This window comes from Ricinus communis, chromosome 1 (genome assembly GCF_019578655.1).
Source record: "Ricinus communis isolate WT05 ecotype wild-type chromosome 1, ASM1957865v1, whole genome shotgun sequence".
In the NCBI taxonomy this organism is placed as follows: Eukaryota; Viridiplantae; Streptophyta; class Magnoliopsida; order Malpighiales; family Euphorbiaceae; genus Ricinus; species Ricinus communis.
In genome coordinates this window covers 5,750,203-5,774,594 of record NC_063256.1, presented here as the reverse complement: position 1 = coordinate 5,774,594, position 24,392 = coordinate 5,750,203, and the positions used below count along the sequence as shown (strand labels likewise).

Below are 24,392 nucleotides of genomic sequence, written 5' to 3'. Positions count from 1 at the left end.
CAGTCATGTATATCTAGTTTATATTTTATCTTATAATTTTTTATTTTAAATTGTAAATGTTGATAATAAATTTTTGGGTTTCGATTGTGGTTAAACTATGACAAGAATGAATTTCCAATACATAATTAAAATCTTCATAAATGATCCGTGCAAACGCACAGGATTTGGACTGGTCATCATAGGAATGTTTGCCAATCCATGTCCCAATCAAGGATGGTGGCTCTATTGGATCTATTCAGGCTAAATTGACTAATTCAAGATAATTTTACACTGTAACAATCAGCTTTTGAATTTACTTTGAAATTATTCCCTTCTGCACAAGGAATCTTGGTTAAATATATTGCTATACAGATTACGCTGTCCACCTAAAAGGTCTTCGTAAGGAAAATATAGTTACAAAGAAAAATAGAGAGAAGAAAGATTTACCTGATATTGTTTCTGTTCAAGTACACTTGGGCAATAGTGAATTATAGATTGAGAATTGAAGTTTTCTGATCCAATCATATGGCAGACTTACAAGACACAGCAGCCCTCTGCCATAACCAAACTCCTCTCTTCTGTGTTGACGGACAAAGGCTTCTACCAAGCAGCTCGTGGAAGCACTCTTCCTTGGCTCCTTCAATCCCAGTTTTCTACTCCCTTGATTGCTTCTTCTTTTAGTACTTTTCTTGGAAAGGAATATTTTTTTATCTCCTTTTTTATTTTACAATTTTTAAAAAAAAAAATTTACAAAAATACTAAATTATGAGTCGTCTATCATACATCTAGAACTCGATTTTTTAAAGAAAGCAATTCAATGATGAATTATATTAATTTTTTTTGGCAAATATTAGAATTAGAGATTACTGCAAGAATTAATTAATCAATTTATTGGTTTCATATCTTTTATTAAATTATTTTTAAAAAATTAATGGTTTAGTTAATTTTAATTTAATATTTTCTTAATAAATCAATATATTCAGGTTATTTTATTAGCAAAATGGATTGCTGGAACTTTTAGTTAATTCATTAATGTGATACGTATATAGTAAAATGAAAAAGCGCACTGTTAATAGAAAAATGTGCATATGAATGAATAGATATAAAGTACTTATTAAGTAAAATATGAGCTACCTAAAGTTAGAAAAAGAAAAAAGAAATTATATTTAAATGTTTTAATTTCTTTAATTTTTCTTTTGATACGTATAAAATTTAACAATTAAATATCTATCTAACTAATGGTTAAATCATTCAAATAATTATATACTTTTTCTAAAAATAAATATTTATTGTCTTTAGGATAATGTGACGACCATGTAAATCTATAAACATTAATTCTCTCTTTTTCTTGATGATCCAAGTGAGATTTTGATTTAAAAATCGTCAAAGTTTCTCAAAATTTGTAAGGCGCAGTTATGAAAGAGCAAGAATTAGCAGAAGGTGTTGGAAAGGTGAAAATGGGAAGAGCAGCAAACAAGCCACAAACCAATCATAACAACCCTAATATCACCACGTCGTACGTCACCTATTTACCAGTAAAGTTTCTAAAATTCTAGCTCAGACAAAAAGCTTCCACGTGGCAATAACCCAATAGGCCAAGAGTTTAAAATTACGAAGTGCCCCCTCCATCCACATTATTAATACCCATCAACCCCAACAAAACAGAACTCTTCCCTTTGTTGATTGAGTTGTTTGTATTATTATTATTGTTACCAATATTACTATATCTCATAAAAGTCACTGTTTCTTTTATCTCTCAAACATTTCAATAACACCAATTCAAGAATCATAACCCATTTAGCTACCTAGAGTTGGTACACAACCTACATGAGCTAAAGTTAGAGAGAGAGGGAGAGAGAGAGAGAGAGAGAGAGAATAGAAAAGAAAGAAAAGAAAGTGGGGTTAGAGAGAGAAAGGGAGAGATTGAGTTCTTGAAAGCTAGAAAGGCCAAAACTGATCATGGAAGTAGTAGAGCAGGCAGCAACAAAGATGGGTTTTGAAGAGACTGAACTGAGGCTAGGGCTACCAGGAAATGTTGGAGGAGGAGGGAGTAGTACTACAAATACTGCTAGTGAAGGAGAGGTGGCAAGAAAGAGAGGATTCTCTGAAACTGTGGATTTGAAGCTTAATCTTTCTTCGAAAGAACCAGGGATCGATCCAAATGACAATACTAAAACAATATCAAGAGAAAACAATCTTCTCAGCGCCGATGATCCAGCCAAGCCTCCAGCTAAGTATGTTATATTGCACGCTTCTTTTGTGATCTTATTTTATTTACTTCTTTCTTCTTTCTTTCTTTTTTTCTTTCGTTTTCTTTTCTTTTTATAGCATAACTGGTTAGGTAAGCCACGTCTTAGGCTAACCATATATGCTTCATATCTCTGTGTGTGTGTGTGTGAGAGAGAGAGAGAGAGAGAGAGGAAAGTACAGTTTCTGGCTTAACATACTGAAGTTAGATAAATTTACTGCAAGAACTGAAAAAGAGAACAGCCACATTCTTTGGCTAGTTTTCACTCCAAGAATATAAGTCTGCTAAAATTTCTTTTTTCAAGAATTAACTGTTTGTATGAACTATATTACCTTTATTTCCATTTTCTCTTTTTACCTACTTTAATCAGTATATAGAGAGTATAATATGATATGCTGCTGCTAGCAATAGCATTTCTTTAGCAGCCTTGAATTATTAGTGACAATTATAAAACGTGCAACTTTTCCTGATCATAGCTTGATCTTGTAAAATTGTGATAGTGATTGTAGGAAGATAAGACAGCATATGTATATAAAAAGAATTATTGAAGTTACTGTTAGTATATATATCTCATCAGCAGCAGTTTGATAATAGATCTTGTCCATATAAATTAAGAATATTTTCTGTAGAATATAGAAGGAAAAACCTTAATTATTTGAGATCTCACTGAAGGGGTATTACTCATACCAATAATTTCAGTATTACATGAATTTAGTTGGACAAGCAAAGGAACACACTGTGAACCCAGCATGTGTATACCTTTGTACTTCCCATACAAATTCCTAGCCTATTTTCATTTTATTTTTCCTTTAGTTATTTATTTAGATGTATCAATTTATTGACCTGTTTTGTCATTTCCCATAGATTTTGTTACCCTTTGGTAATTGAATATGTTTCTTTGTGGGAGTTAAGGAATTAAATGAAAAGGATTTGATGACTTATGCATATCACTAAATGAATAAAAATACAATTGAAATTTTAGGGCACAAGTAGTCGGTTGGCCTCCAGTCCGTTCATTCCGAAAGCACATGTTAACTGTGCAAAAGAGCAGCAATGAGGAGACTGAGAAGCTTGGTCTCAATCCAACCTTTGTCAAGGTTAGCATGGACGGGGCACCTTATCTCCGAAAAGTGGACCTGAAGATGTACAAGAGCTACCAGGAGCTCTCTGATGCCCTAGGAAAGATGTTCAGTTCCTTCACCATAGGTACATATATTAATTCTAATAATTTTTTTTTACAAAAAAAAAATAAATAAATAAAAACTGGGCCAGTTGAATTTTTAACTGTTGAGGTAGATTAGGCTAAAGGGCACTTGGCCAAATTATGTAAAATCTATAAATGTGCAAATCAATTTGACAGTTTATAAATATAACCAATTGATTTAGCTCTCAAGTGCCCAATTATTTTTTTCGTTTTGTTTTATAAAGGATCATTGAGCTAATTGTAAGTTGATATATGATTGAAGGGAACTGTGGATCCCAAGGAATGAAAGATTTCCTGAATGAGAGCAAGCTCATAGATCTTCTCAATGGAACTGACTATGTTCCAACTTATGAAGATAAGGATGGTGACTGGATGCTTGTTGGGGATGTCCCATGGAAGTAAGTTCCTTAATTATATTTAAAGTTCTTCCTTATAATGAAAATTCAACCTCTCACTTAAGTTTTTAATTAACATTTGTGTTGCTAATTTCAACCCAGGATGTTTGTTGAATCATGCAAGCGACTGCGAATAATGAAAGGAACTGAGGCGACTGGACTTGGTTAGTACACTAAGTTATCTTTATATATGATTAAAACAAGTACATTAACCTACCCTAGAAAGGGGGAAGAAAAAGAAAAAGGTTAAAACTTCAGAATCAGTTAACCTTATTATACTAATTAAGATGTTTAATAACTGTTTCTTAAAAGGTGATTTCGTTGTTTGCACTCTTATTTAGTTAATAGTTGACCTAAGTTTTTTATCATTTGAGTTAATTCTGATACAAGTTAATTAAAAAAATTGATACTGATGGCTTTCTTTTTCTTTTGGAATTTTCAGCACCAAGGGCCATGGAAAAACGCAAGAACAGAAGCTAAATGAGTGGCCAACCACAGCCTGCTCACTGTGAAGGGGGAAGAAAAATAGCTACTTGAAAAGCCCACAGATGGATTGAGCAGGTTGTTAGGGTTGTTTCTGTATTGCTATTAATTATAATACTATGGTTTGTTTTATATATTATAAATATATATACTTTATTACTATTTGTGGAGATATTTTGAGTGTTAGTTATTGTGGACAGGAACATTAATGACTTTTAAAAGTTTTAAGACCTGGTTATCATGTTTGGCTTGTTTAATTAGTGGTGTGCGTTAATGGTTTGCCTATTATTTAATGTACCTGTTGGTTGTTCTGCTTAATTTCCTCAGATTCTTTGAACATTATTTTATTCGTTTTGGTTTTATCTAGTTAATGCTTGTATTTCTTTTGTAATGTATGCTACAATTTAATTGCTATAATGCTGGTCATGGGGTAGACTTAGTAGTGGAAATGTCCCATGACCTTGTTGGAAGAGGAAACAAGATCATGTGCCTGTTCATGGAACATTTATGGATGCCCATTTCTTGATCTGTATTTTCTCTTCAGTATTTACAGAAAGGCTTCAGTTCATTGCTATAAATATAACAACAAGAAGGAATTTTTAGTTAAGAACAAAAAAGAGAAAAAATAAATAAATTTATTTACAATCTTCATATGGGACGTAAGAGTGTGCTTTTAAACTGGATTAAAAGAATGGATTAGTGATGCGTTTATCATAATCTAATCCAAATGCTACTGCCTGGTTAAAAGAAAAACAAAAGCCCCTAATTGAAATGATATGTTTCTTCACATGAACAATTTGTACATCCGACCAGCTGCTGTTGCCGTTGTATGTTTAATGCGTTGATGATCAGAATTTAGTGAAGGTCATGCTCGTTTCGCTGGCAGAAGTATTATATGATATTGATGGTGTCCCATTTCATATTAACTAAAAATTAAAAAGGATATAAGCCTTATAATTTAAATTTCAGACCTTCCTTTTTATATAAAGAATAACACTCATAATATCTTGGATCTAACATATTGCTGATGTCCATGCAATTTCCGATTCTGTTTTCTTATTAATTAACCAGAAAAATTAATTATTGCAGATCCTGAAATTGGAAAAGAATAGTTCAGATTCAGGGTGATAAAATAAAAATAGATTTGCTCAAAAGGCAACACAGGAGGAGAACATGTCAAAAGAAAAAACAATTTAAAAAAACACACACAGTTAACTAGTCACATGGAGTTTCCTTTTATGTGCTTTCGTTTTAATATGTGTTCTCTCAAAGGTCGTAGGATAGGAGATTTAACAATTCAAATTACAAAGTGAAAAAAAGAAAAGAAAAAAAATCAAAGTAAAGCAGCAGAATCTCCATGTAAATGAACGGTGTAAATTGAATAGAGTAGAGTAGAGAAAAGCGAGTTCCAATAATATAGGAAGAGAGTAGAAATAGAGAAATGTGAAAGTAAAAAGTGCAGCACATGTACATTCATTAGGATTGCTTGAGATACAAAAGAGTACCCTCAATGGGGAAGGCTAAAGAATTGTACGACTGTCTTTTATGTTTGTGTCTATCTCTTGCCAAGTTGAGGCTGGTATGCAGGTTTGGACAGTGGGAGTAAGTTGCTGTCACATTTCTGTCTTTAAGAAGGCAGGCAGGTTGGTTTTTTCTGGTCTTTAGCTTTATTGGCTTTGAATCTCATCTCTCCGTCAAAAACGAAACACCACAAATAATAATTAATATATTTATAAATTTGCTGAAAACATTATTGTTGACTTATACTCCAACTTATTTATTTATATTCTCTGTTATTTTTCACTTATATTTCTTACTTCAGCTGGAAAATGGAAACTAAAGTCAAAAACTAAGCCTCGGCTATTAGTTTAATTATAAATTTGATTCAGTTTCCGGTTCCATTTCGAATATCAATTTAATAACCTCTTTTTACTCAATTAATAAGTAAGAATTAAATACAAAAACTTTATACGTAAGCAATTATGTTTAGCTCAAAATCTATATGCAGAATTCATTTGCTGATGATTTATAGGACTTTGTTACGTTAGGAGTATTTTTATAATGACAAAAAAGAAAACCGATGAGTTTGAAACTCATTTTAAGATTTTTATAAAATTTACTTTAGTTATTACTGAATCTAAAAATTTAATAAGATATAAATCTTTTAAATTTAAATGAATTACAATGTAAAAATGTTAATAAAAATTAGTTATAGTAGTTGGTGCCAAATCTATAAACGGGTTGAGATGAAATCAGAAAAGACACAAATAAGGTTATAACTAAAGTGAAGCTGATTCAAAAAAGAAGAAAGAATATAATTAAAGATTGGGTAAAGTTGTAAGCATATATATATATAAAATTATAATTAACTAAAGCTAGCAACGAAAAATAAGCAATTTCTGTAAATAGTGAACAAAGTTGTAATAAAGAGAAGCAAAAAGAAAAAGAAAAAACAGAGAATAAGTGAAGTCGTACTTAGAGTTGCCCAAATAAATAAATTAGCATATCAACTTCTCAATGAAGATTGAACATGACTAGTCTGAATCTCCAGTAGTGTTAAGAGATTGGGGCTGGGAAGAGACAGAGGGATGGAAGAATCGTCATTCATTTATTCAATTTAATGCAAAAACAAAAAGAATTCAACTCACCTCATTTTGTTAGAAATTAATAGACCTGATTATTAAGTCTGCATTTTTCCTTGACTTGATTATTAGCTCTGCATTGGGCCGGTCATTATAATCTATCTGCAGGATGAATTTACTAATGAAGAAAACTTCTAGCATACTTATATTCTCAAATCAACATCTGTAACAGACAAGTTTTGAGTCTCATGACAAAGTAACGCTTACCCGCCATTTTGCAACATCTGGAGGTTTTCCTGCCATACATGTAAAACTAGAATCAGAATTCTAAGATACAAACTAGTTTTCATTCCTGTCTAGGAAAAGTAATTGATTCAAAACAAAGCACGAGCCAGTACCTGTAGAAATATGTCGCTTTAAAACTCGTTCCATTGCTGTGTCAATGTCAACATCAATATACCTGTGAAAGTTGCAACATAGAACCAATTACTCAAACTGTTGCCGTAGAAAATAAAAATATCAAAGTTTGAAGAACAAAAGAAAGCTCATAAAGGCTTTCTGTGAAGGTGGTTACACGATGATGAAGATGGATCAAACAAGTTATCCAGATTCATAGAAATTTATATTCTCCATCATAAAGCAGATTTCAAAACTGAAGGTGACAGGTTAAGCAGTGGGATAGATTTATAAGGTATTATGTATTAGCATTAAGTGCTAAGAGTGCTCAACTCTCCATTTGATTGATCGGAAAAGGAAATAGCAAATTAACAATACATTGGTTGCAAGAAATGCTGGTCTCAAGATTACATCACTGCCCAGTGGCTCCAGACAAACTCAATTTTGTGTTTGACCTCTGATCAAATTCACCTGCAATCTTTTCCTTTAACAGTGTAATCATTGTGAAATGATTTTTGAAAACCTTTCCCTGCATATGCTACAGAAGCGATACAAAAACATATGGGGATTGCTGGCCAGGAACTGTAAAACACCATCTAGGCAGGTTGGGGGTTGGCTTTCTTAAACCGACAACTCTAGTTATTAGGGTACCTTTAACTTAATAAGGTTTTACGGACACCTAAAAATGTTATCAATAAACAAATACAGCCAGGCAGAAACTAAACATCTAGCACCATGGATTTGAACGACTTAGCAAGGTACTCTTCACTGACAATTCAAAACAAATTTTAGACTAATGGAAATTGAAGAAGAAAAAAAAAAAAAGAATTATCAAATATGATATCTGACTTTCTAAAATTAAACTTCTTCATTCTAGCAAACTTCATAAAATGATAATCAAATATTAAGAAGCCTCAGCCCAATGCACTCTCCATAATATGTTGTGCAAATAATTAATATATGAGATTGAAACATTGAAATTGAGTACAAGATAAAAGCAACCAGCAAACAGAAACCACATTCTGTGAATGTACGTATCCACCATGTCCAGTGTATAAAACTTATGCATCAAACTTGCACACAATTTCAGTACCATTTTTCTGCTCTTCCCCATGAGTAAAATCATCAAGTACGAAAAATTTCTTTACCACTTCTCATCAAACATAGACGATATATCCTTCCAAGCCCCTTCTCCCAACAATAGATAATTTCCTTCAACTATGATCACTTTATGCCTGCAAAGAAGCAAGAAAATAAGCTTTATTAAAGGAGCACAAACAACACATTTCAAATTTGTAGCTCTGGATTCTTCTTCTTATGACTGCATTTATCTTCTGAAACTACATTGCAACAAATACATATCAGTACATTAACATGATAGCATCACAGTTCAACCATGTGATTAAGCGCATAGAAGTGACATCACTCCTTATGCACCTCTTAGCTTGCTAGCCACATTGGATTACTTATGTGTGTGCTTAACACCTGTGTTGTGTCAACAAGATCAGCAATTAAGCTCTAATATTACCCACTGGAATCATGGACAATCGAGATTTCCAGAAGCAGCTTAATTTACACAAAATCACCTTCTATTGACAGGATAACACAAATGAAAGCAGTTAATTACTTACTGAAGGCTCACAAAGATATCATCTTCAACCGGATCTCCAACCCCATGATCAAATGATGGTGCATAGACTGATCCCTGAAATTTTTATTGTTGTTAATAACAAAAAGCCAGCAATATAGCACTTACGAAAAATTAACATGTACAAGGGAAAATTGCAAGCAGAACTTAATATTGTCCCAAAAACATTTCAAGACAAGAAAAATGAACTATTTAAATTCACAACATTAACATCCACTCACCTCATTCCTCAGTTTCTTTAGACATTCAAGTAGTAGAGTTGGAGAAAACGTCCAGGGAGCTGAATTACCGATGAGAGTTTAGCACCTAAAATGGCTATAATGTCATTTCAAATTCCAAATTTACTTGAAGCTCACCTCCCCGTCTTGCATGGGCTTCGTCTGGATTCTAAAATACAAGAACATCAATTAGTACTATAAAGCACCAAAACAGTCCAATAACCAAAGCAAAGAAACATAGAGCAAGCTTAACCTCCATTGCATCAAGCTGGGAACGATAAAGATGGAACCCATCCATGGGAAGAACTGCAGCAACATCAGGAGGTTTAACTTGTGAATCAAATGATGAAGCTTTTTGGGGCCATATCTTATTTACACGCCGCACTACTTCAGAAGCTATAGTGCTCTTTCCGGCACCAGGGGGACCAGCCAAGCCTACAATATGCCTGGACATAATTTAAGCAGGGAAAAGGAGATTTCCATATAGAATAAGAGAACAAAAAAAGATTGGAAAGAATCATACTCTTCGTACAAATGGAAATGGAGTAGTAAAAGGGTGGGGAGAACATGTAAAAGTATAAATTGTTATGTTATTTGCAAAAGTGCAGGGGGGAGTACATTTGTGCCTATCCTCCCCTTCCCTTTGCGCTATCTGTGGAACATTTTGTACACTAGGTGAGCTCATTTATATAGCAGCATTAAAGGCATTAAAGTATACACAGATATCTGTTACATGTAGGGCACATTAGTGAATATCTGAGACAGGAATAAAATTTAGCAATAGACGGTATATCTTTGAGGATAAACAATTTTCCTTATGGTTATGAGTCAAAGTTAAAATTAAAAAGAAACATACTTCGTAAACTAAGGGTGACGGTTGGCCTAAAGCCATTCCCACCCTCTTACCTTCGTTAGGCCCTTTTAGATCAATGGCAGGAGATAAGACCCAAGGGGACAGGGTGCAATCACAATATCTAGCTCTTTACAGAAATGACAACCAAAAATAGACAAGATCGAATATTTACATAAGGTAAGCTCCTGCTAATTGATCTTAGCCATTCTTATACTTGGCTGATGCAGATCAAAGAGTGTCATACAGAGTGCTGAGTGACAGATGGGCTCCACAATGAAATCAAAGATAAAAATTTACAAGTTCAAATTCTTATGCAGGTATTTACTTAGGCACAGCATAACTGCAAACAGCATTATACTAACATAGTATTCGACAGTCTATAAAATGAAATGTCTGGTCACGAGTACATCTAATTGAAATTAAGAATGCAGATATAAAATGCTGCAGAAAGAGTGTAGCTGATTTTGTTTCCAAAGCAGTATGCATGTCAACATGTGCATCCAAGCACATGAAAGGAGAAGGAGACAAATGATCCGACAAGAGCAAGAGGCTTCGCAAGGAACACATGCAGTATAGATTTTCTGATCATTATCCAAGGCTGAACTTTTTACTTTGGGTTTAAAACAATTATAAATTTTAAACAAAGCAAAATAGCAGTAAGAATTCGTGCGATACGACATGGAAAAGAAAACAGGAAAAGCCAGAACATAAGAATTCAGTCATACAAGATATCAAATGCATATTACTTATAGATCTAAGGGAGTAAAACATACTTCAAATTAGGATTTGATGCAGCAGCTGCGGCAGGAAGAATGCGCTCTGCCAAAGCATCATATATCTCACCCATAGAACTGCAAGGTGATAGAAGCAACAACACCGATGAATGGAACAAATAAGTAAAATTATCACCCACATGAAACCGAATATTTGGGGTTTAAGGTTCAATTGAGCTAATAATTTTCGAAATTAGAGGAGTAGTATGTATCCAATCAGACATAACAGATGTCACATACCTGGCCTCGACCACGGGAACATCTCTCCTTAGACTGCATAAGACCTGATATCGTAGAAATCAATCTACAAACTACGTTGTAAATGACAATAAATCTTTCATATACATACATATATATAGATATATATATATAAAAGGATTTAGTAAAATCATTACCTTGATCGAGTTTTCTTTGAAAACAGTAGGTCCAGTTTGCCTCGAGAACAAAGACTGTGAAGTTCTTTTATTCAGCGAAATGGATACTAAGCATTGATGAAGTGAAGGCCGCCTGATCCTTTTAAGCAGCAGTGACTCTGTACATTTATGATAAAACGATTATCAAGCAGAAATGTAATTGCAAAATAACCAGAGAAAAACTTAAATAGAGTACGGGTTTTACAACGGAAGAATAATCTGATGTGCTATTGAATAACAGTAATTATTGAGTGATTCAGATACAATTTGACGACAACAACCATAGTTCTAAAACATGATTACAGTATTAAGAAAAAAGAAATTAAGAATCGAAAGAGGAACAGATAGAATTATTCAAAATCAGGACCACATGATCGAGTATTGGTATGAATGATTTAATGAGAAACTGATGGCAACTAATTTTGGCATATGATCACGATAGAGAGACCTGTTGCAGGAGAAAAGGGACAGGCTCTTGAAGTTATTGAGAGAGAAGAGACTTCCATTTCCAAATCAATGGGAGGGCAACAAAAGAAAAAGCTGAAACACCAAGTCGAGAGAATCAGTGATAGAACTCGACTGAGTTTTGGAGGCAGCTGTTTTAGTCACAGTTGTTTCCTGCTCCGATGAGGCCACATATACAAAACCGCTACGTGTCAGTCGCTATTTGCTTTGCGTTATGATTAATTAAATTAATTATAAATATCAAATAGGAGATAGCCGTCCGTAACGGCCTGTCGTTTGAACGACTGGCTAAAATGCTTAATGCTTTAGCCAAACAAGTCCTACCAGTCGTTAGTGTCAACTCTTTTTATTCGGTGAATCGTTAGGGTCAACAATTTGAAACTCCCTCGATGATCCCGATTCCACTTATCCTGGTTTCTCAATGAAGCCAAAAAGATTAAGTTGCTTTTTATAAGTTATATGATAATACTCCAGCTTTTTAGATTGTTCATCATAAAATGCAACCAAGAATTTGATCCCCAATTTCTTATTTCAGAATGCGCCTTTTAGCTGACCACCGTGTGCCTCTTCTCTGTTCCACAAATCGCTCGGACTCCTCAATACTGACATTTGTGCCTGAAACGACCGGAATCACTATCTATGTTTTTCCATGTCAAGTTGTCTACTGCATTGTTTTTTTAATATCACTTGTAAACTACAGCAACACAAATAGAAATGTTAAAAATTAAAGTAACTCGAGGACAAATGTAAAACAAAATAATAATAATAATTAACATATTTATTTCGTTGGACTCGGGTCCCATACAATAATTCAATTCAAGTTTTCCTCCATGCAAAAGCTGCATCTGAGAAGAAACTTTTAATGTTTGATGATGGCCATGAAACGGCAACTTAAAAGCTATTGGTTTTAGTGCAGTTTTGATACAGAATTATATCGGCTTAAAAATAAAATAAAATACACTGAAACATGGAACTTTTATTCTGATATGCAGCTCCAAAGTCATACACAGGCTCTCAGTGTTGTCCTCTTTGAAACTAAACAATTTTGTGTCGAGGTAAATGCGATTCTACAAGGCAGCAGATATTAACTGCCATTTTGAACAATTACACGCCATCCTGGATTCACAGGGCACATGACCCGAAAATTGATGACGAGCACAAGAGTGCATCTTGTATACAGTAAGAATGATCTCTAATAAACATATTTTCAGTCCACAAGCACATTGCAAGGACGACATCCTATCTTCCTCCGCTTCCTATCATCATCAAGTGGCTGTACAGAACAAAACTTCATTCAAGACCTTAACCAAAACATGTTCTTTGAAAGATTAAACATCGATGTAAAGCAGAATAAGATGGTTTCACTATATTCAGTTCTACTACTTCAACAAAGCTCTAATTGTCAGGCAGAGATATAAAGAGATCAGATTGTCAAGTTACCTGCTGAATCATAAAATGGGGGACCCGGATCCTCTTTGAGCCATCAGCTAGACGTTTACTAGGTACATGGTTTTCCATAGCACCTACACTATTTATCTGCAAGTATGTCCAACAATCTTGAAAGAGTGAGAATGGAAACCTTGTTCATTGCACACTCCATTTAATGCACAAAAGTAAAAAGAGATGATACTATAAGCTTGATTATAAATCCACATCTAATAAGAGGAATAATCAATTACACAACTCGTGTGTTTTCGTGCAAGGTAATGTAAGGTATCAATTACTAAAAATTGCTACTCTTAAGTAACAAAAAAGTCACAAAACTCTGATGTGATGATGCAACACATCAACAAATTTTAGATTAATGCAACTGAAAATAAAGTATCTCTTTAAGAGTTGCATCCTGCTTACAGCATGTTCGTTCTATGCCATAAACATAATAACAATAAAGAAGTTTGAAGATCCATTTGCAGCAGGTTTTAGAAGTACTGAATATAAATTACTTCTGATGAAGTGTAAAGGAAACTGGCACTAGATTAAAACTAGTACCTAAAATCAGTTGTTTATATTTTATCTGCCAAATAATGTGTTACGCGCAATGATGCAAAAAAAAAAATCTCCACAACTAGAAAAAGAAATCATCTAGCCCCAAATTTGGAAGATCACAAAATTCAGCTTTTCCACGACAGTTCAAACAATTAAATATGAACTAAATTCAACATATAGTGCCACAGCTCATTGATGGTCCAAAGTTTCTGTTTACTCTAATTCTGTTTTACCAAGTGAGATGGACAGCCTTTATAGTTCAATTCTTAGGAGGCTAACGAAATTGCCAAAAGGTAAAATTTGAATTTGAACTCCAAAGAACTATCACCTGGCTTTGGATGGCCCTGATTAACAATTTGTGACAACCTGAGGCATCCACACTTTCTAAACTGGGGCACTGAAGAAGTAATCTCTCTGCAGGCAAAAGCATAATGATAAATTGACTTGATCATTTGAGCAGGACAATACAACAAAATCTAAAGTAGTTCTCTAACATAAAATCAGCTTAACAAAGAGCAATAAAGAACTGTACCTGGATGCAAGTTTTTACAAGAATTCAGATTAAGATCATTGAGTTCTGGACAATTTAAGCACAAAGCCTGCATTCAAGTTCAAAAATTGAGAACCAGAAGAAATGAAAACCAATGCAACCATACACTATGATTTTCTAATAACAAAAGTCTCACATCTAAGCCAGAACAGCCCCATAAACTCAGTTTCTTCAACCGGCCATGTTTTATAATGAGCTTCTGGTATATAAGGTGTAATTTGCTCTTAAAAGATGTCCGCAACTCATCTTCTTCACTTCCATCAGAGCTTGGGCCACTTGGGTCACATATGGTCATTCCACAGTCCATAAGTTCAAGAAGAGGCAATTGAGCAGTCGCAAATTGAATTCCACCTAAGAGATGCAAACAAAAGCATTAACAGAGAGCCTACGCAAAGCGTGCAATGAATATCAAAACCAAATAACCATAGATGTGCAGCCTGAACATAGAGCATACTTGAAGTTATGTTTGGACAAAGAGCAAGTAGGAGTCTCGACAAAGTTCCAGGGAAAGCATTGCAGATCATACCAATTCCACTGTCACTAATGCTAGACCTGAAGGCGAATTGTAGCATCAGAAATACAATCTTGGAGAAAGTAATTCATGTTCAAATGTCAGAGAATTTTAATCCATTTCATACCCACTTAGGTCAAGCAATTCTAACTTTGAATAGCTTGAAGTGATGGCAGCAACAGATGCATCTGTGATTTCTGTTCCAAGAACAAGAGAAAGCATTCGCAGCCCCCTAAACCATGGATCAACCAAACAATCATTATCATATATACATCAATTTTAATGTTTAATTTCATAGAATACTACACAAAGTAAATAAGCTTAGCGCAGTTAAAAAGTATCAACAAGTAAGCAAAGCACATGATCATGAAGACTAGATAAAAAACAAAACGGACTGAAGATTATATTGTTCAACTAACCTTAAGTTTGCAGCTGTAAGAGCTAGTACAGCAGCATGAGAAAGCCGAACTGATGCAATGTGTATATTTTGTAATTTAGAGCAACTCCTTCCCAGAGTATCAACCATCACAATAAGGTCAGTGTTATCATTATCTTGGCGGGAGAAATCAAGGGAGACCTCTTTCAAATTGGGACAGTTAAAGACCTACATAAAATGGTAAGTAAAAAGGATTTGAGTTAAATGACATAATACTTGCCGAAATGCTCCTTTTACAAATAATCCAGCTTGACTTGCAGAGAAAGATACACCAAATATATAAAAAGAAAAAAGACAATTACCGTCTTAGACAAAGAATAAAGATCTGAGAGCCAAAGTGTAGACAGACTCGATGAACAGAGAACAAAACCCCCTAGATTAGAACACCCTTCCATCTTAAGGCTTGTAAGGCAACGTTTATCAGCAACAAAACGGCTTAGTTCATCACTGCGTACAAAAGATTAACCCAGCTTACCAACATAGTATTTATCAACCACCACAAGCTCACTTTCCTCTTGTAGCAAAATAAATGGTAGGGAGAAAAAATGATGACAATGTGACAAATTGGTTGTTCCAAAATAATGTCACAAATGTCCGAACAGAAATAAGAAAAATAAGGAACGGATTTATACCCGGAGATTCGATTGACTGCAGTGTCAGAAGTAGAAATCTCCATACACTCCAGATTGGGGCAAGAGAACGCAATACAAGCCAACATTGTAGCATCCACGTCACTGCAACATCCAAATAACAAATACCAATTAAAAATCAAATAATCCAATGTTAGTCTATCATGCCGAATCCACAAGATCAATGCAAATATAGCACCCAAAGAAAACACATTTCTTAACAATCATCGCCTCAATTTTTAAATTTGCCTTCAGTTCCCTCCAGGCAAAATAATCTAGCGAAATACGAAGCAAACAGCAGGACATCGTGCCCTGTATTGATATTTGGAAATCATACTGTAACACAGACGTGCAGCATTTACTGTAATTACTATTATCCTCTTGCCATTTCTACTGAAAAACCAGGCAGCATGTCAATTTATTAATTATATTCATCCTTAATTTGTTACTATATTTAATCAAATCAGGTTCATCTTGTCTACTCACACAATATAATCGAAATTTTCATCATATTAAACCGATTCGCTGTGTTAAACTCCAGATCTGATAAAACAGAGAGTCATCAAGAGAAAACCCAAACCTTTCCATTCTAAGACTTAATCTAACAAGTCCAGGACATTTCTGCAACACTGATCCAACAAAGCCAAGCTGAGCTCTGATGGGAACTCTCAACCTAAGCTCCTCCGCCGCTCTCCAAAGCCGCCTAGCCGTATCTCTCCACCCCTTACAAACCCTAGCCGCCGCCAAAAGTCCTGCAGGCGGTAACCTGCGAAGCACCTCCCACATACAACTCGCTGGTAACCTTCCTGAACCAGAACCAAACAGATCTAACTCCGATTCATCCATTTCAGGCTCAGGAGAGTCACATCTAATGTCAATATCATCAAACGATAACGCTCTACGTAAATGGGAGTACTGCTGACGTGGCAGCGGGAGTGGACGGGAAGTAGAGGCGGAGGAAGAGTCAGCGGAAGTTGGAGTGGTGGAAGCGGTTGCAGGATGAGGAGGAAGGTGGCAGGTGTGGCCTTTTTTAGGGAGACCACAGCGGCCGCAGTTGTAACTACCTCGTTGTTTTTTGGGTGGCTTGTTGTTGAAGTCGAAGGAGGAGGAGGAGATGGAGGCGGTGGACCCGCCGGGTGTGGCGGGAGAGATGTGGGGTTGGTTAGGATGGAACATTGTCAAGCGAAGGGAGGGAGGGCAGGGAGGGGAAAGAAGAGTGTGCGGCAGCGGAGAAATTAAGGAGAAGGTTTGGTATGGAAAGACGCGGGAGATTTGTGAGGTTTCGCGCCCTCGATTTGAAAGTAAAAAAAAAATAATAATAATGAAGGAGCGTTTGTTGGTGAAATGACGGTGTTATCCCTCTTTGGCGGGTTAAACACGTGTTGTCTGTTTTGTATTATGGAAGGTTCTCTCTGTTTTTTTTTTTTTTTTGACAATGATTTTGTTGCTGTTTTCTTTTCCTTTTCCCGAATAGGAGTACGGACAAAGATAATTAGAAAGTTAATTAAATATTAGTACTCTCTCAGGATCTAACTATAATTGCCAATAAGATCTGTACACTTGTTTAAATGCATAAACTAAATAAAAGAAATTGACTCATTTTATAAAAATTATCAGTTTTCGGACATCATTTACTGTGTGTACGTTTGAATAAATTGCCATAACTAATGTATAGTGTTGAAGCAAGTATAGAAAGAAGATTGTCGTATAATTTCTTTCCCCGTTACTCATATTGTTACTTGCCTCCCTTTTTTAGTAAAGCATACAATTATTATATGAATAATTATATTGAAACTTGGTTAAAAAAACAATTATATTAAAACTTATTGTTTTATATATATATACATATTTATATTTTTTTTGTAATTTCTAAAAGTTTCAATTTTTATTTTCTTTTTTCACTGTCTTTCTTAATCTTATTTTTGAAAAAAGGAACCATTTACTTTATTTATTTAAGAAATAGTATGTATTAATAATGGTATTTGTCTTATAACACTGTGTTAATGAAATTGTTATGATCTATATATGTGGATTAAGCATTTCTTTTATTGAGCTAATTAATAAAAATTGGTTTTATTGAAGTTAATTTCTTATAATATTGCAATCTGACTTTTATCTATTAATAAATTTAAATTTTTACTTATTTACATATCATATTAAACATAAGGAATATTGTTAGAAAATTGAATATAACATTGGTAAGTTAATAAACATGAATTTAGGCAATTGAGATTTAGTGTCATATATCATCAATGTCACAATTATTTTACCTACTATAACAGGTAAAACAAGTGATAAACAAAATTTGTTTTTGATATTAATATTATTTAAAAATTATTAGAATTAAAATTAGATCAATTATAAAATGCTTTTTATTCAAAAAAATCTGCAAACCACTCTTCTCTCTTAATTAATTTTTATTTTATATTTTTATTGCATTAAGATAGTATATATATAAATGATAAATATTTTGAATTTTATAGAAAACAAAAAGAATTTAGTTAATTAAAATATATATCCTACATATTTAATTTATTAAATATAAAAAAAAACTAAAAGGCTATTTTTTTTCTGACTAATGGACTTAAATTTGAAAAAGAAATTCTATATTAAGAAATTTGTAATGAACTATTAGTATTTGATGGAATCAAATCCAATAATACATACTTATAACTTAATGCTAAATAATGCCAAATAAAACTCTTATTGTTCAATCATAAAAGTTAATTAGATAAAAATAAATGATTTTCAATTATATGGATTAAGTTTCTCTATACCATATTTTTTGTTGATTTTAATTAAATTTTTTTATTCAATTATTACAAATAAATGTCATAACCTAATATAATCCTATCATAATAGGACTTTATCTAGCATTTTTTAAGTTCAAAAAATATTTTGTATTAGAATTTAACATTTTTTTTATTTAATATTTCTTATAAATGTAATAATATAAATACCATAATAGATACAATATGTGATTAAATTAATTTTAAAAATATAATTTATATGAATTGATAATTTAATTTAAAATTATTTGATGAATATATGTAAATTAATTGCTTCATTAATATAGTATTTTTATAGGACCTCAATTACAGATGTATGAACAATATTCATAAAATTGAACAAGTGTATATGTTCTATTTTTAAGCAAATATTTGATTGTAATAATCAAAAAAAGAATTAGAAATAAATTAAATTAAAATATATTAATTTTTTGTTTTAATTTAATAAACATAATTAATTTAATGAATAGAAATAAATTATCTTTGAAAAAAATGACTATTTATCTATTATTATTATTTTAAATTGAATCTAATTCTTTTAACTAGTTGTTAAAGTTATAGGTTATTTAAGTAAATAAAATTGAATGGTTGAAATTTAAAATAAGTAATCTAACCATTAAAATTTAAGATAACACCGTGTTACATGACACTAAATAATGACCTGCGGATTTGATATCTTCTTTCTTTTTTAGACACTTTCTTTTTTAATTAATTTTTGAAAAATAAATTCCATTTAAATCTATTTATTGGAATTCATAATATATATAATTTAAAATTAAAGGTAAATGTAATAAAAAAATATCAAACTTGTCCTAGTTTTAAGAGAAATAGTCTTGAAAATTACATTTGTCACCCTAATAAGCTATCAGACTGTTGTAATGAATATATGTGCATCATGCACTTTTTTATACACCATCTTTTAAGCTAACTTTTAAAAATAACTAGTCGTTTACCTATGCGTTGCACGTTTATTATTATTATTTTTATTAGATATAGTTTAATTTTAAAAAATAATAATAAACTATTATTTTCAAATATTTTTATTTTTTAAAATTTTATTAGTGTAATAATATAAAAATTATTTTGAAAATATTAATTAATTAATTTTAGTATTATATAACTTAATAATATAATTGATATTACTACTTTTAGGATTAAAAATTTATTATATAATTAAAAAATTAATTTATAATATAATTAATTTGCTATTTTTAGGATAGAATTAATTTGATTATGAAATTATATATTAGTTAATAAAATATTAAAATATAATAAACATACTATTTTTTAGAATTAGATTCAGTATTTAATTAGAAATGTAACTTATTAATAAATAAATTTATAAAAATTTATAAAATTACATATAAATGTGAATTTTATGTGTCAAAAATAGTATATATATCAAAATAAAAAATTTATATGTTAAAAATTAGACACGCGTGTTAAAAAAATTTAAATATCAAAATTAATATATATATATATATATATATCAAATTATAAGAATGCATGAACATAGCTAAAAAGAAAACTAAAAATTCAAAGTCAATAAAAAAAATAAAAATTAAAAAACAAGGCAAACTGGTCCTAATTCTAAGAGACGCTGGCAATGGCAGCTTCTGCCAAAGTAGGCATCGGATAGCTCTCGTTGTTGTCGTGTAATGCATTTCCAGTATTGGCCCCTTGGGCTGAGACTTTGGTGTGATCTCGCGTTAAGCGCGTTCAATCTCCATCGTCCAAATTTTGGACTGATCCAGAAACTTATTCCACCCTGTCCTTGTTCGCAATTTTAGATTATTTATTTAAATTCTTGCATTTTCTGACACACAAAAGGCAAAAAGAAAAAGCAAAAATCAAGTTAATGCAAGTATTGGGCATGTAATATCCTGGGCCTATAACGACGATATTTCAGCTAATTTCATGCCAGTAGAAAAATACTATTTAACCTAATAATTATTTACCAACTTAATTATAAACAAAATATTTACCAATACCATGATGCCACGTTAGAGCATAAAACAAGTCAATATAAAAATATTGAGTTAGACACTATTTTTTAGTTCTATTTTATGTTTAAAGAATGAACAATCAGCATCTGTACAACAACTTTCTGGACTTATAATAAAGACTGCTAATCAAAGAAAACAGAAATGACCACTGGGTATGAACTCACCAACCGATCATAGTATTGCAAATTTTGATAAACTGCAAAACTTTCTTTAATTGTTTTTAGTTAGTCATATTATATAATATTATTGAACTCTAACAGTTCAACTTCTCTTTCACGGGCATGGAAAAACTGCAGCCAATACATTATTTATGGAAGTGGGAGAATAATGATTTCTTTTTTCTACCTCTTCCATGTTTGGATGAAGAAAAAAACAAAAGAAAGAATTGTTTTTTTCAGAAACCATCACGGTCCACGAATATCATGTTCCAAATATTTTAGATTATTCTATATTATTAAATAAAATATAAAATATGAAAAAGAAAATAAACGAAGAGTTCCTTTCTTTATCCTTCCTTATAAGTGAGGCAAAAGATAATATTTACTGAGACTGTAAGAATTTGGATTGGATGTAGCCCAAGAGTCATGATTTTTGCAGAACTCAGCTTCTGATTGCTGAACCGCCCAGTGAAGAGGTTCGATAAATTTACAAGTGTCCGTGAGATCTATCAATCAATAAGATTGGCATTTCTTTCTTTCTTTTCTTTTCCTCCTAATTTATTATTAACAGAATCTTTTCACTGTCTGAGAACTCTTAAAATTTACTCAATAATTTATTGCTGTATTAAGATTCGTCGGGAGATATTATTCGTATTAGAGATTGCATATGAAATCTTTTCCCAAAAGACCCCTTTTTAGATTACAACAATAAAAATATTCTTGTTTCAAAAAAATACATTTATAATATAAAATATATAATATTTTTTTAACGTAACAGTGTATTAAATTTTATTTTATTACTTACTCTGCACTAATAATTTAGTGATTAAGCACTTTTTGAGTCACATAAAATATATAATATAATTTAGACCATATTTATTTTATCCTACTGAATTGATCTTTTTGGTTTCATAAAAATTATTTAAGTTAAAATTAATTAAAAAAATTTAGAAAACCAAAAAACTCTATTTAAATAATAAAATTATTTACCAATATGTTGGCTAGAGTTAAACGATTTCAATTAAATCAAATATTAAAAGATTTCAATTTCAATTTAAAAAGTTATTAATCACCAATACAAAGGTGATTCTTGTATAAAATATACGAATTATAACAATCTAACAAAGCTTCAACAGTGATCGGTGGTGGAATTTGGAAAATAGTTTCAGTTCTAAATTATACTTAAAAACATGTAATAAAATTTATAATAAAAAATACAGCAACTTTTAGAGGCTATTCTATATTTTCAAAAAAAAAAAAAAGAATTTCACCCCTTTCTAATAAAAAAAGTCAAGTAATTATTATTTTTGATAATTTATTTGTAAAAAGGAGCAAGCTAATTAGTGATAAATCAGCAATTCAAAATATTATTTTAAAATAATAAAAATATGATATAATATGGACATACTTCTCGTGAATCATTATTTATAAAATGACAAATATTTTTTCCGTGGTAGGAAAACATACACATAATATAAATATATTAGTGCCATAATAATTTGTTTTATGAAATTTATTGATAAGAGGTAGAGATAGCCCACTGTGATTTTTTGGAAAAATAACAAAAATATTAATTTTTTTTATTTTTCATCAAATTTACAGTGTTAACTTTTATTTTTTAAATTACAGTTTTAGTTATTTATTATTTTTTGGTAAAATAACTAAAAAATAATTAGAAAATTTGTAGTTATTTTTATTATAATTAATGCATTATAAATTTTTAAATATTTAATTAATTAATATATACTAATTTTGATTTTGTTTCTTTAAAAATATTTATTTATTTAAAAAAATAAAATTTATTGATTAAAATAAAATAAAATAAACCGATTAGCTCAAATAATATATCATACTCCTTATATTTAAATAAAAATATAAATTTTATAAATTATAATATTATTTATTAAATAAAAAAAATACTATTTAAACTAAAACATACATAATTGAAAATGCTCATACGAATGACATACACTAATTATTTGATTCATATTAACTTTGGTGGCGGTTCACCGTGTCTCGGCTGGCGATTGATCAATTCATGATTTGATATTAATTTGTATCTTTTTGGCTTTTCTTTCCTATCAAAACATTTATGGAAGTTGAGCAACTTAAAAGAATCTTTCAATTTCTTAGCAGAGAACAAAAAGACTGGATGAAGTTTCTTGGATGGTTCTCTATTTCAAACAATTAGAATAGGCAATTATGCATTCATTTATACGAAGTACTAAACAGTATGAATATAAAAATTATTTACTAACATTATATAACACTTTTTGTCTATCCAAATTTAAGTCATCTCACTCTATCTTTTCTGAAAGTGAGTTACGAGTTACAAAGACATACACTTAATTGTACTAAAAAAAAAGAAAAAAAAAGTGAGCTCTCATTAGTCTTATCATATAAACATATAATTCCTATTAAATAAATAATCAATGAAATAGTTGAGAAAAACTTACCGGTAAAGTTGGGTATGGAAATTGGAATTAATAATTTACTTCTGTTTTAGTTTTTTAATTATAAAGGACAAGGAGTTGTTCACTTTTCGAGGCGATGATCAAAGTCATTTATGAATCTCTCTTGGTTATTGTGCTTCAAATTACAAAAATATAATACAAGGATCAACCGATTTTGCTCACATTCATTTGCACCGTGCTAATGATGTAACGAGTCTTGTCTATTTGTCCCATAATAGAGCGGTGATGGTTTATATTTTATAAATATATATATATATTTAAAATATTTATTAAATTAATAAATTATTATTTTATCTACATGCTGACATAAAAAAGAAAAAACCCTTATTCGGCAACTATTATGACCAATATGCTAGTTTTAAAATTCGGTATTAAACCGATATGATTTCTTATATCTATTAAAAATGCAAGCTTAAGTGTAGATAGTTTTATTGTGAAAATGTACTCTCTTGTTTTTTCTTTTTTGTGATAAAATTCTTTTTTCCTTCTTAACTAGTCATAGAGAATTGTTTGAAATTAAGAAATTTGCAAAGGTCCATTGTTTAACAATATGTGATTCAAATTCAGAAAGCAAGAAATTAAAAAGATTATAAAAGAAGTACGATAAATTCACTCCTGCATCCATTCAGAGTGGCCAGTCTAAAGTTTCAGATAGCATCGGTTCTCTTTAAAAACAAAAGATAAAAATAAATTCATAAAGAAGACATGAAACTCATAACAAAATCTCACTAGAGAATAGATAACAAAAACTAAAAGGTATTTTTTTTTATAGAAAAAACAATATATCAAATAGATATTGCTTGAAAAAACACACATTTAAAAGAAAATAAACCAAAAAACTACTTATTTAAAGGAAAATAAATCTCTATCAATTTAATATCACCTAACAATTATAAAACACTAATTAAATATTATTATTATTCTTGCAGAGATTTATTATGAGAATTTTAAATTTTTATTTTATAAAAATTTTATAATTATTTAGTACAAAAATGTTAAATTCTCTATCTATAAAAGTTACGAAGAGAAAGAAAGATTAATTTTGTTATTTAAATAATTAGATTCGTTAAAAGATATTTATAAAATTGATATTTGATTTAGTGTCATCGAGCAGTTTTTCTGTAGAATTGCAATATATTACTCAATTAATAAGAGTGATGATTATTAAAAATAATTTTTTTATTTATATTTTTTAG

At 31.1% G+C, this 24,392-nt stretch overlaps 3 protein-coding genes across 4 annotated transcripts; 1 reads left to right on the top strand and 2 right to left on the bottom strand.

Annotated features, from left to right (window-relative positions):
- Window positions 1–1,667: 1,667 nt before the first annotated feature.
- On the top strand, window positions 1,668–4,550 carry LOC8274728 (auxin-induced protein AUX28). The gene is made up of 5 exons (XM_002520934.3): window positions 1,668–2,213; window positions 3,210–3,433; window positions 3,694–3,829; window positions 3,929–3,990; window positions 4,269–4,550. Exons 1-5 carry the CDS (start codon window positions 1,939–1,941, stop codon window positions 4,304–4,306), a joined length of 735 nt encoding a protein of 244 aa, XP_002520980.1. The 5' UTR covers window positions 1,668–1,938; the 3' UTR covers window positions 4,307–4,550.
- Window positions 4,551–6,790: 2,240 nt separating this feature from the next.
- Window positions 6,791–11,836, bottom strand: LOC8274729 (putative uridine kinase C227.14). 2 transcript variants are annotated; one of them, XM_002520935.4, is made up of 12 exons: window positions 11,641–11,831; window positions 11,175–11,311; window positions 11,020–11,063; window positions 10,780–10,857; window positions 9,407–9,599; window positions 9,292–9,322; window positions 9,157–9,215; window positions 8,919–8,992; window positions 8,436–8,522; window positions 7,290–7,351; window positions 7,159–7,187; window positions 6,791–7,053 (listed from the first exon to the last, which is right to left on the bottom strand). In XM_002520935.4, the coding sequence occupies exons 1-12, from the start codon at window positions 11,696–11,698 to the stop codon at window positions 6,967–6,969; spliced, it is 939 nt and encodes a 312-aa protein (XP_002520981.1). In that variant the 5' UTR covers window positions 11,699–11,831; the 3' UTR covers window positions 6,791–6,966. The 2 variants fall into 2 exon arrangements, 1 of the variants encoding a protein (XP_002520981.1); XR_001535348.3 differs by having other exon boundaries at window positions 7,015–7,053; window positions 8,381–8,522; window positions 11,641–11,836.
- A 578-nt stretch (window positions 11,837–12,414) lies between these two features.
- LOC8274730 (F-box/LRR-repeat protein 17) lies at window positions 12,415–17,055 on the bottom strand. Its single transcript, XM_002520936.4, has 11 exons — window positions 16,350–17,055; window positions 15,773–15,874; window positions 15,443–15,587; window positions 15,124–15,308; window positions 14,832–14,936; window positions 14,648–14,745; window positions 14,330–14,544; window positions 14,176–14,242; window positions 13,972–14,057; window positions 13,098–13,193; window positions 12,415–12,930 (listed from the first exon to the last, which is right to left on the bottom strand). Exons 1-11 carry the CDS (start codon window positions 16,943–16,945, stop codon window positions 12,865–12,867), a joined length of 1,761 nt encoding a protein of 586 aa, XP_002520982.1. The 5' UTR covers window positions 16,946–17,055; the 3' UTR covers window positions 12,415–12,864.
- Between the last annotated feature and the right edge of the window lie 7,337 nt (window positions 17,056–24,392).